Source organism: Aphidius gifuensis, linkage group LG3 (assembly GCF_014905175.1).
Source record: "Aphidius gifuensis isolate YNYX2018 linkage group LG3, ASM1490517v1, whole genome shotgun sequence".
Classification (NCBI taxonomy): domain Eukaryota; kingdom Metazoa; phylum Arthropoda; class Insecta; order Hymenoptera; family Braconidae; genus Aphidius; species Aphidius gifuensis.
In genome coordinates this window covers 20,301,364-20,313,831 of record NC_057790.1, presented here as the reverse complement: position 1 = coordinate 20,313,831, position 12,468 = coordinate 20,301,364, and the positions used below count along the sequence as shown (strand labels likewise).

Sequence of the window (12,468 nt, the reverse complement as noted above, 5' to 3'; positions counted from 1 at the left end):
TAATTTTTTCTAAATTTAAACTGAATTTTTATTATTTTTTTGATTATTAATATTCATTTTTTAATGAACATTAAAATAATGAATAGGGTTGTTCCTTTTATTTGAATAATAAGCTTTCTTTATTTGTATCAAGAACATAGAATCACTGAAGAGGTTTTTGTTATTTGTGGAAATTAACTTTTCGATTTTTTGTTTTTCTAATTTTTTTTTTACAAAAATTTAAGAATACCTCTTTGCTCATTCTATGTTCCTGATACTCAAAAATTTTTTTTATCAATTATGTTTAAAATTTTTTTGAAATTTGATAGAAAAAAAATTTTCGAGTATCAGGAACATAGAATGAGCAAGGAGGTATTTTCAAAAATATCAAATACCTCTTCGCTCATTCTATGTTCCTGATAATCAAAAATATTTTTTTCCACAAAGTTTTTGAAATTTTATGGAAAAAAAAATATTCGAGTATCAGGAACATAGAATGAGCGAGGAGGTATTTTCAAAAATATCAAATACCTCTTTGCTCATTCTATGTTCCTGATACTCAAAAATTTTTTTTTTTCCACAAAATTTTTGAAATTGGATAGAAAAAAAAATTTTCGAGTATCAGGAACATAGAATGAGCGAAGAGGTATTTGATATTTTTGAAAATACCTCCTTGCTCATTCTATGTTCCTGATACTCGAAAATTTTTTTTCTATCAAATTTCAAAAAATTTGTGGAAAAAAAAATATTCGAGTATCAGGAACATAGAATGAGCAAGGAGGTATCTTCAAAAAAAATTTTTTTTGTTTAAATTTCAAAAAACTTGTGGGAAAAATTTTGGAGTATCAGGATCATAGAATGAGCAAAGAGGTATTTGATATTTTTTGAAATTTTATTGAACAAGTGGCGCCATCTATTATTTTTTTAAGGAACTACAGGGTAAACACATTGAAATATAATAGATAGAAGTGGGCTGTTTTATTAGGGTTGTAGAACAGGAAAAGAGGTATTTTTTGAGTCAACAAGTTCAGCGCCATCTGGTGTTTTTTTCACAAACTATAGGGGTAACACATTGAAAAATCGTAGATAGAAGAAGGCTGTTTTATCAGGGTTGTAGAACATGAAAAGAGGTATTTTTTGAGTCAACAAGTTCGGCGCCATCTGGTGTTTTTTTCAAGAACTATAGGGGTAACACACTTGAATATCATAGATAGAGGAGGGCTGTTTTATCCGGGTTGTAAAACAGGAAAAGAGGTATTTTTTGAGTCAACAAGTTCAGCGCCATCTGGTGTTTTTTTCAAGAACTATAGAAGTAACACATTGAAATATCGTAGATAGAGGAGGGCTGTTTTATCAGGGTTGTAGAACATGAAAAGAGGTATTATTTGAGTCAACAAGTTCAGCGCCATCTGGTGTTTTTTTCAAGAATTATAGAAGTAACACACTTGAATATTATAGATAGAGGAGGGCTGTTCTATCCGGGTTGTAGAACAGAAAAAGAGGTATTTTTTGAGTTAACAAGTATAGCGCCATCTATTATTTTTTTAAGGAACTACAGGGTAAACACATTGAAATATCATAGATAGAAGTGGGCTGTTTTATCAAGGTTGTAGAACAGGAAAAGAGGTATTTTTTGAGTTAACAAGTTTAGCGCCATCTATTATTTTTCTTAGGATCTATAAGGTTAAAACATTTAAATATCATAGATAGTGGAGGGCTGTTTTATCCGGATTGTAGAACAGGAAAAGAGGTATTTTTTCAGTTAACAAGTTCAGCGCCATCTATTGGTTTTCCTAAGGACTATAGGGTGAGAACATTTAAATATCAAAGATAGAAGAGTGCTATTTTATCAGGGTAATAGAACAGGAAAAGAGGTATTTTTACAGTTAACAAGTTTAGCGCCATCTATTGTTTTTTTTAGAACTATAGGGTAAGAATATTTAAATATCATAGATAGAAGAGGGCTGTTTTATCAGGCTTATAGAACAGGCAAAGAGGTATTTTTTGAGTTAACAAGTTCAGTGCCATCTATCATTTTTTTTAGAAACTGCAGTGTTAGAACATTTCAAAAATATTAAATACCTCTTTGCTAATTCTATGTTCCTGATACTCGATATTTTTTTTTCTATCAAATTTCAAAAAATTTGTGGAAAAAAAAATTTTCGAGGATCAGGAACATAGAATAACCAAAGAGGTATTTTCAAAAATTTCAAATACCTCTTTGCTCATTCTATGTTCCTGATACTCGAAAAATTTTTTTTATCGTTATTTTAAAAATTTTATAGAAAAAAAAAAATTTCGAATATCAGGAACTTAGAATGAGTGAGGAGGTATTTTGAAAAATATCAAATACCTCTTTGCTCATTCTATGTTCCTGATACTCTATAAAATTTTTTGAAATTTTATAGAAAAAAAATTTTTTGAGTATCAGGAACATAGAATGAGCAAAGAGGTATTCGATATTTTTTGAAATTTATTGAAAAAAAATAAAGTGTAGTATCAGGGTTATAGAACGGGCAAAGAGGTAATCAAATTTTTTTTAAAAAACTATACGGGAAAAATATTCAAAATTCAAAAAGAAAACTGAAGTGTTGTATCAGGATAATATAATAGACCAAGAGGTATTAAATTAGTTCTGAAGAATAACAAAAGTGATTGAAAAAAATTTTAATTATGAAGAATAAAACGGTTACAATATAGATACACAAGAATATATATACAATCACGCGCCGGAAGTGCGGGGATGCTCTTGTTATTCAAAATTAAACACTCGTTATTTACAAGTAATTGGTAATCAATTTGTCATTGATATTTTTTTCAAAACTGAACTATTTTTATTTTGTTTGTAGATATAATTTAAAATATGAGAAAAATTTTCTCGTATACATATTTATTTAGCTGTCTAATCGTATACAATTAATTTAAACTGGAATCATTAACTTTCTTAACAATTCTAACAATTTATTGGACGTATCAATGGATCACAAAAATGTAGTTCAAAATTTAAAAAATAAAAACATAAAACAAATATAATTTGAGCACCAGTTGATGAATTATTGCAGTATGAGGTTTGTGGTTTTAAAAATATTTTAAACTAAAAAAAAAAAAACATTTATTAATTGAATAATTATTGCTTGTTTATCCATGATTAATAATATCAAATTTAACGTTACTTGTGAAGAATAAAATAACGAGATAGTCCTATTATCTAATACAAAAAAAAAAAACTATAATATAAAATAATTTTCAGCTTAATATTATGAACTTTTTCTTATCAACTATAAAACGTCATATAGCACCATTGCTTTGCCTGACAACAAATATAAATGAAACATTGAAAAAAGAATTTAATAATCACAATTTTTTTTGGGATCATTAAAATAATAATCCCAAAAAATACAAAAAGGAATGTATTTAAAATTAGTATTATTGCATTTATGAAAAGAAAAAAAATAATTGAACAAAATATTATTCAAAATATTATCATCGAATAAGATGTAAATTAATATTCGAAATTCAAAGATTTAAAGAGCATATAGAACATGATGGTGAAATACAATTTGAATGATGATGATGATGAGATTGTTCACGAGGATGATGATGATGATGAAGATGATGATGATGATGATGTGGTGGATTTTGTGGTTGTGATGATGATTGCATAGGTGATTGCATATAAAGCCAACTTGATGGATGATTTGTTGGCCATCCAACACCAACACTTGCTCTTGGACGTGTTGGTATTGTTGTTATTGGCAACATATGATTCATTGACGTATTGTTGCTTGTTGTTTTGCAATTTGCAAGTCCACCCTCTACTCACATGACCTACAATGTAAATAAAAATATTATTATTTAAAATTATATTAATAATAGATAATTTAATTTAATTTGTATTATTACCTGAAGTATTTGACTAGCTTCAAAAGCTGTACCTGGTAAAAGTATAACTGGACTACTAACATGTCCAGATTCAACACAAATCATATTTGGAAATTCATCATCACCAAAATCAGGTATATCTCTTGCTTTATCCTGCCAAGGATTCCATATAACTGTATCAGGAAAATTATATTTTTGTACACGCATTTTTCTACCTGATACAACATTTGTTATAATATGTTCTGGTTGTGTATTTTGATAAATTCTATCAGTCCATTCACGTACTGTTACAACATCAAGACCTTCTTGAAATATCTGGTTATCTCTTGTCTATAAATCAAATTTATAATTAATCTAAACCAATCAATTCTATCATAGATAACTTAGGAATAATATTAATCGAAAAAAAAAAAAAATTCATCATTTAATGATAATCATATTTACATAGTTCAATTTAATATAATTTCTAACAGTTTAATAATAATGATATTAAGTGCAAATAAACATGTTGAAAAAAAATTAAGCATATTTTTTATGAATGAATTTGCATAGAAATAATAATTGAAAAAAAATAAAAAAATAAAAAAAGATACCTTGTCAATAAATGTGCAGCCATGAAGACCAGTTATCTGACACCTTCTGACATCTGGAACCTTGAAGTACGTGTGTAATAATAAATTAAAACTGAATGTATGTTCTTTGCTTGGATTATAAACTCCAATATTAAAATGTAATTCTTTTTCACGTAATATTAATCTATATGTTAAACGAAATGGATAATTCCACATTGAACGTGTAAATTCATTATCCATTATTGAAAATATTGCTTCAACATCACCACTTGGTAATCTTTCTGGTGATTTTTCAACATTCCAACGCATTATACGTGCAAATCCATGACCAGGTCCAAATGTCCATGCTCCAAATTGTGCTGTAACAATAAAGCAATTCAATATTCACAAGAATAATATTTCAAAAAATATAATTTATCATAAAAAAAAACATCATCTTCTTATAAATTATTTTGATAAATTATATTATAATTAATAATAATAATAATATATTTAAGTATTTTAAAATTGCGTGTTTCAGTTTATTTCCTCTACTTACGAAAGACAAATGGAATTCCACCTCTAATGGCCTTCTTCCCGTCAAATACTGCTTGCTTACTAAAAATAAAAAAACAAAAATAATATTATATATTTATTCATATTAATAATATTTTTAAAAATTAAATAACAACGTGACTAATTTGCTCTACACAGCTCCATGATTTACGCAATAATCGATACTTAAATTTTAATTTTTTTAACATAGATTAAAATGAGATGAAAAAAAAAAATGGCTTAATGAGATTTTTGCTAAACTCATCATCAAGTATTTATTATTATATTTTGACTGTTAAATAAATAATTTTTATTATCATAAAATTAATATTTAAATTATTTAAAATAACTTCTTTCGAAAAGATTTTTGTATAGTAATTTTTCTATAGATCTTTTCTGCAATCGAAATTTGTCGACGAAATGATTTTTCGAATTGACAATCTTAGTTTCGAAATAATTATTTATTTGATTGTTTAATATTTTTATATTTAAAAGATAATTATTTATATATTGTTTAAATAATATTTATCTTTATAAAAAAATTGATTAAATTGTTTAAGGTTCATTTATACAGCAAAGAAAAAAAAAAAAAAAATTGCATTAGTATTGTCTTTCGAATGAGGTGCTTTTTTGTCCTCCAACTTTGGTCCTCTTTTTTATTTTATTTATTTATTTTATTTTTATCTTTTTCATCTCATTCTCTAGCCTCCTATATCACTATGTCACTCTTTCTCTGTTACTCACAGTCCTCAGACTTTTCACTCATTTTTTTTTCCCCATTTTTTTTTACGTAATTTTTTTCTCGTCTTTCTACGCTTTCTCTCGTTCTTTCATTCTACACAATTCGCATTCATCTTCTCTGCTCAGTCCGCTTGTCTCTTTTCTGGTTTTTTTTCAAATTTTTTTATTTATTTTTCATTTCATTATATATCTATATATACAGTATTTCTAATTTTTTTTTCTTATTTCTCTTCTCCCTCTGTTTCTGATGAGCACACACAAATTCTTTCTTTCATGTTGAGCTATATTATATATTTCAAAAATGCCATGTAATGGATGCAGAACGAATTGATGGTAACCAACTAATTTTCACTTAATTTATATTATTTTTAACCCTTCAAATTTATACATATCATCATTTAGCAATTTTCCATCAAAAACTCATTATACAAATCTATGTTTGATCAAAAATATTCATCATTATTAAACATCAAAAATTTTTATAAAATACACAACATTTGAATAATCAAATTCACTAAAAAATATCTATTATCATATTATAAAATAATTTTTTATAAAACATTTTAAGATATACAGTAAAAGGATCGAAACTTGGAACTCAAGATAAAATCAAGAATCAAAGTAATCCAAGATGAATCGATTAAGCTACAATGTGTGTGTGTCTCTGTATTTGTGATCAGATCCCGCGGGATATTCTGGTGATATCATTGTAGCTTGATAAAAAAAAAAAGAAGCAAAAAATGAAGTTGTGTCGGGGGAACAAGTGGAGCTAGAAAAAGAGGATGAAATATATATATAAAGATATATATGTATCATATGTTGGGGAGCGATGTAGCGCAAAGCTGCAGGCGGTGGTGCGGTAATGGTGTATATAGTAGAGAGAACACGGCTGACGCCCAACACAAAAACGATAGCCGCTGTCTGGTGTGCTTTTTGTGGGCATCACAGTTCCCCAACGAATCTTCACGTTCTCCACCTCTTTTAAACTCTTCATCTTCTTCTTTCTTTATCATGTTTTTTTGGTTCCATTTGTATCTAACTATTATTATTTTATTTCAACACATTTGTTGTATAATTTCAACTACTTTATCATCAAATTTTCAATGGGTTCTATGTTATATCTATTACAAATTTTTATATATAATCTTCGTCTTGTTTAATTTACTTTTGGCCTCTTTTATTACTTCGTCATCGTGTGGAAATCAACACCGGATCTTCGCATCATCAGTCCTGGGTATCAAGTTTTTTTTTCCATCAACCCATTACACACAAAGTAACCACGATATTTCATCTCGATAATTCCTTATATACATTGCTTTCTTTTTTTTTTTAAATCTTCGTAAAGTATTAAATTTTTTAAGTGTACTATTTGGTAAAATAAATCTTTTAAATATTTTAATTTACAGTTGAATCAACCACGTAATAATAATTTTGCATGCCTTTTTTTTATAACTATTTTTTTGTTAAATGTTTGTTGCAACTTGCAAGCATGATATTATGTAAAGCCGTGTGTGGTTTTTGCGATTAGCCGGGTTGTTTTGTCTGCTCCAGTGGGCTGATTGAACCCATTCCCCTTATTTTATCTCAGCAACTATGTATCCGTATAAATATATAAACATGCAAAATACAAAATAGTTTGTTGTCAACTCATCAGTTTACCCTTTAATTTTTTTACCATATATATTTCATTGATCCGCATGTTTATTGCTGATTAAAACTCATACTGATGGTGTTATACTGTATTATTTTAAAGAGCCAATTGATCAATCAGTTGGTGTTTATTTAATTATATTTAATCATCAATCAAATGATCAAAAAATTTATTTATGTATATTTTTATTATATTGCTATGATGGAATTCAAATTTATAAAAAGAAAAAAAAAACGAGTGGGTTTTATATGTCATCACTTGAGTACAAATAGTGTGCAATAAAATAAATAAAATAAAAGTAATAATGCCATGTATGTTGAAGATATTACAAGTAATTTCTAAGGAAGGGCAAATCACCTCGTTAGTTTGTTATCGCCTTGGGCATTTGTCTCGACAATTCTTCATATAAATATAAATATAACCAACATTATTACTATCTCTCTTTTTCTCTTTTAATTTTTTATCTTTTTTTTTTTTTTTTATTACTCATCATCGCTTTGGATCAAACTGTTATTACTATTTTCCGCTTTTAATATTTTAAATTTTTTTTTATTAATTTATTTCATGTGTTAATTAAAGTCTAAATTATTAACAATAAATTAAATAATAATAATAGAAATTAATAGATAAATTTAAAATACTTTTTAGTATTTTTTAATTACATAATAAATTTTAAAATTTTATCTATTTTAAAATAAAACATATGTTTGGTATTATATTATATATTTTCAATGATTTTTTTAAGAGGATGTTTAAGTCACTATTTTCTCAGCTACTGTAAAATAATATGAACCACGTGTAATACACATGTGAATATTATTTGTCTAGGTATAAATTAGAAATAATAATTATTATTAAATTTTTTTTAAATTTGTTAAATGCTAATAAAAAAAATAATATTATTAAATTAAATAAAATTACAGTGATTAAAATTATATATTATTTTATTGTTAGTTAATTTATCAAGAATTATTATTTTTATAAAATTTATATTGACCAGTTATATACATAGAAGCTAAAGAGCGCAAAAAATTGTATATGATTAATCGAATGTCAATTTATTCAATATGGATATTTGTATAGATATTTTGTGAATATAAAATTGTTTTTTTTTATTATTATTTAAAAGCTAGTTTTATTCGAAATTGCTTATAAGCTCGAGAGACTAAAGACTAATGATCTTGGTGCGCTGTTTTCTCTGTTCTTGAGAGTGCTTTTTTGCTGGCATTCTACAACATTCCCTTTCAACTGCAGGACTCTAAAAAATTTCTTATATTATTCTTTCATCTCCCTTTTGCCCTTGTCTCACTACACTTTTAAATAAAAAAAAAAAAATCCCATACATATATTCCATCAAGTCTTTTTATATATATTTTTCAAAGTCAGACAACGCACCTCACTTTCTTCAAGGATATCTACTGGTCCAGTACATAATACATTCCATAAAATAAAAATAAAAAAACAACATCAAAAACTCTACAAATATGTGCACGTTTAAATTATATTTTTTGTGTTTATATTTAATCAATTATCAATTCAACAATTAATTGATTTATATATCAAAAATTTAAAATATTTATATATATTTGTATTTTAAAAATTCAATTATTTAATCGTCTTTAATCATCATCAATCTCATACAAAAAAAAAACATTCATCTCGAGGCAAAAAATAAAAAAAAAACCGACAAGAAACGATTGAGAAAAGAGGAAGAGGAGGAGGAGGAGTAGTAGTTTGAAATGTTTAATTTTGCAAGTGTTTCTTGCTCAAGTTTTGTTGAATTACTTGGCATTTATATATATATGGATAAAGGGAGGTAGACAATTTCTAGCAGCAAATCCTGTATACGGTCCAACGAGCCCAACTTGAAGCTAAACCGAGTTCTCTGAGAAGCGACAAAAACCAGGGACGCCAGGCTGCATCATTAGTACTCTGTCTCACTTGCTCACCCTATCTACCACCCTACACTTTTTCAACCATAAGTATACTTGCTACATATATCATCACTAAAATTTATACCCTTTTCTTTATATATATATTCTTCATCATATATATATATAATTTTCATCCTCATCAACCCTCAAACAATTCATCTTTAAATATTTGTTTCATTTATATTTAAGAAAGTTTCAATGACATTTAAATAACACTGTTTTTATTAAATTTATGTTGTACCTTTTTTTAAATGTTATCTTGTAATTTGAAGAAGGTGTGTTGTGATATTCAGGAAACGAAATAATTCATAGCTGAAAAGTTTTTGATATACTCTTGTTGAAAATAAATATTTCTTTGTCTTTTATCACATTACTCCGGAATTAAACACCTCCGAATTACGTAATACAAATATATAAAAATTTGATTAAAATAATTGTATAAAAATTAATTTTGTAATTGACTAACTGATAGAAAATCTTTTTCAAATTTTATAATATAATTTAATTATTCTATTGTTAAATGAATTTTGATCTTTCTATTGTTAAATTTTAAAATAAAATGTATATATTAACGTTAAAGTATTAATGTTGAGACAAAGGATGTGACATTATTTGTCTCTTGAGATAAAAAGAGCTTTGTGGTTGAAAAGTGGGTGGAAGCATCTTCATCGTTGATCGTCTACTAGTTCTTATATATTCTTTATTTCTCTCTGGTTTTTTTTACTACTAGCTCACTCAGTCATTCTTGTACCCCTTTTTTTGTCATATTATACATAGACAAACACACACACACACATTTGAAGATAAATCGTTGGGTTGTCATGAATCTTCCCTCTATTTTCCTCAACCCTATAACCCATACCAACTCTTGTGAGGGTTAAGATGAAAAAAAAAAAAAAATAATACTGATCTTTATTTCGATTGCTTTTGTGCATAATACGTGTGTAATTTTAATTTAAATAAATATTCTTTAATAATATATCTTAAAATATTATAAATTTCTTTTTATTTGAAATAATAATATATATTGTTTTAAATATATTCAAACTGTATTATTATAATTTATATATTTAAAATAATTTAGTATTTTTATTGTAATGGTAATAAATAGTTTTGGTATTCTGATCGAGTATTGTTTGAGTATAGAAATAAAGAATGAATGAATGAATGAAAAAAAAAAAAGTAAAAATAATAGGGATGAAGGTTTTTGATTCTGGCTACGTGTATGCATGAGAATTAGGCAAAAAAATAAATGTGTGTGAAAGATAGGGTATGTATTTATACAACGTGAGTGACGGGGGTAAAATGTATAACGATGTGTGTACATAAGAAAAAAAAAAAATAAAAAAAAGGATCCGTTAGTGAGAACACACCAGCATTTCTTGATTTACCCGTTAGTTTTTTTTTATTTTTTTTTTCCTTAGCTACCCTTATACCCTGAGCTTATTACTATACTCGTGGTAATTTTCACCAATTTTTCTTATGCTTGTCTTAAAGCACCTTTTTTTTTTTAAATACTTTTTTAGTTTTTTTTTTGTTTGCATTAGTTATATTCTTTTTCTATGCTTTGAAAAAAAAAAGTATTGAAATAGTAATTTAACATTTTTAATTACGAAAATTCAAATACTCTTGTGTATATGAGGATTTAATTTAAATTTTTTTTTTTTTATTTTAAAAAACTTGTGTACTCACCTGACAAACAGCTGTTCTTGATTGTTCACCCTCCAGGACACAACTGTGGCGCCTAAAATAAAATAATAATTTTAATATTTAATTTTTCAAAACAATAATTATCTAAATATATATAGATGAGGTAATATTCTTTGTACAGCAAAGTTTAATAAAAAAAAAATAAATGAAACGTCATGCGCACAAATATATGCATTGAGCAACCGCTTTTTTTCATTTGCATATTGTTTTTATACTCTGATTTTTTTTTTTTCATATACCGAATGAAATAATAATTATTGAAATTTGTCTAGCTGTCTCGTGATTTGAATGAAAAAAAAAAACATCACACCCAATACGCAATAGAAAGAAATATTCTAAAAACTAACCGCGAGTATGTACAGTGTATAAAAAAAAACCGAGGTAAAAAAAAAAAAAATGTTTTTAAGAATTCAACCCCTCGAGTCCCACGTGGCTGGATATTTACGCGCTCTTTTTTTCAACCCCATATAAAAAAAATACATAGCAAATTTTTACAAATAAAATATTTATATAATTTAAAAAATAATATACACATGTTAATTAAAATAAAAAAAAATCTCACGATTGCAAAAAAAAAAAAAAAGATCAAAAGGTTGTTGCGTAAATCAAAGACACTTTATATGATAAAAAAAAAAATTAAAATATTACACTGTAATATAAATACTTCAAATAAAACAATCAATTAAAATCACATAAATGAATATTCAAAAAAAATAGTTAAAAAATTAATAATTAATAATAAAAAATTAAAAAACACACCGTGTAAATTAATAGTGCAAGTTGTATTATTTCCCCTGTCGAGTACGACAACGCTAGTAGCCGCTGCCATGTTTGAATCGCGAATGCGCTACCACTTGAAATTTACGTCTGAGTTTGAAGAAGATGCCTTGAAATGTTACGGGTATATAATAAAATATATATATATAATTCTGTACCCCCCACTTTTCATTGACCACGATGGGTGATTTTCTCTCTCCCTCAAACCGCCATAAACATACATCGACCTTTGTTCAATGCCCTCATCATGATCATCATTATCATCCCCCTCTTTCCCGCCATTACTTCATCAACCCCCACCATCAATAATAATACTAAATTTCATTAAAAAAAAAAGCGCGAAATGATAGTGCAGTGTTTTATCAAACAATGAAAATAATTTAATATGTACTGGCTATAAGTAACTTATCGGCGAATGATAATTTATCAAACACAACTGTGTTAAGCTCTGAAATTTCATCCCTTATTTTTTGAATGGTGCAGAATGGTGGTGGTGATACCAACTAGGGGTATCACACGCAATATATACACCACTATCAAAGACACACAAAAAAATATATAAATGTACATAGGGGTATATAAAAAAATAAATAATGAATGTCGATTGGATGGAGTAGTGAGACGGCGCTGAGCAAGCTGCAGTGCAGCAACGTCACAAACAGAATAAAATTCCAAATACACACAATAA

At 26.6% G+C, this 12,468-nt stretch overlaps 1 protein-coding gene across 2 annotated transcripts; it reads right to left on the bottom strand.

The window, feature by feature from the left end:
* Positions 1–2,876: 2,876 nt before the first annotated feature.
* Positions 2,877–11,891, bottom strand: LOC122852649 (glucose-6-phosphate 1-epimerase-like). Of its 2 annotated transcripts, none has more exons than XM_044152556.1 (6): positions 11,763–11,891; positions 10,986–11,037; positions 4,972–5,030; positions 4,455–4,792; positions 3,883–4,191; positions 2,877–3,807 (listed from the first exon to the last, which is right to left on the bottom strand). In XM_044152556.1, the coding sequence occupies exons 1-6, from the start codon at positions 11,830–11,832 to the stop codon at positions 3,799–3,801; spliced, it is 837 nt and encodes a 278-aa protein (XP_044008491.1). In that variant the 5' UTR covers positions 11,833–11,891; the 3' UTR covers positions 2,877–3,798. The 2 variants fall into 2 exon arrangements, with proteins under 2 accessions (XP_044008491.1, XP_044008492.1); XM_044152557.1 differs by having other exon boundaries at positions 4,455–4,780.
* Between the last annotated feature and the right edge of the window lie 577 nt (positions 11,892–12,468).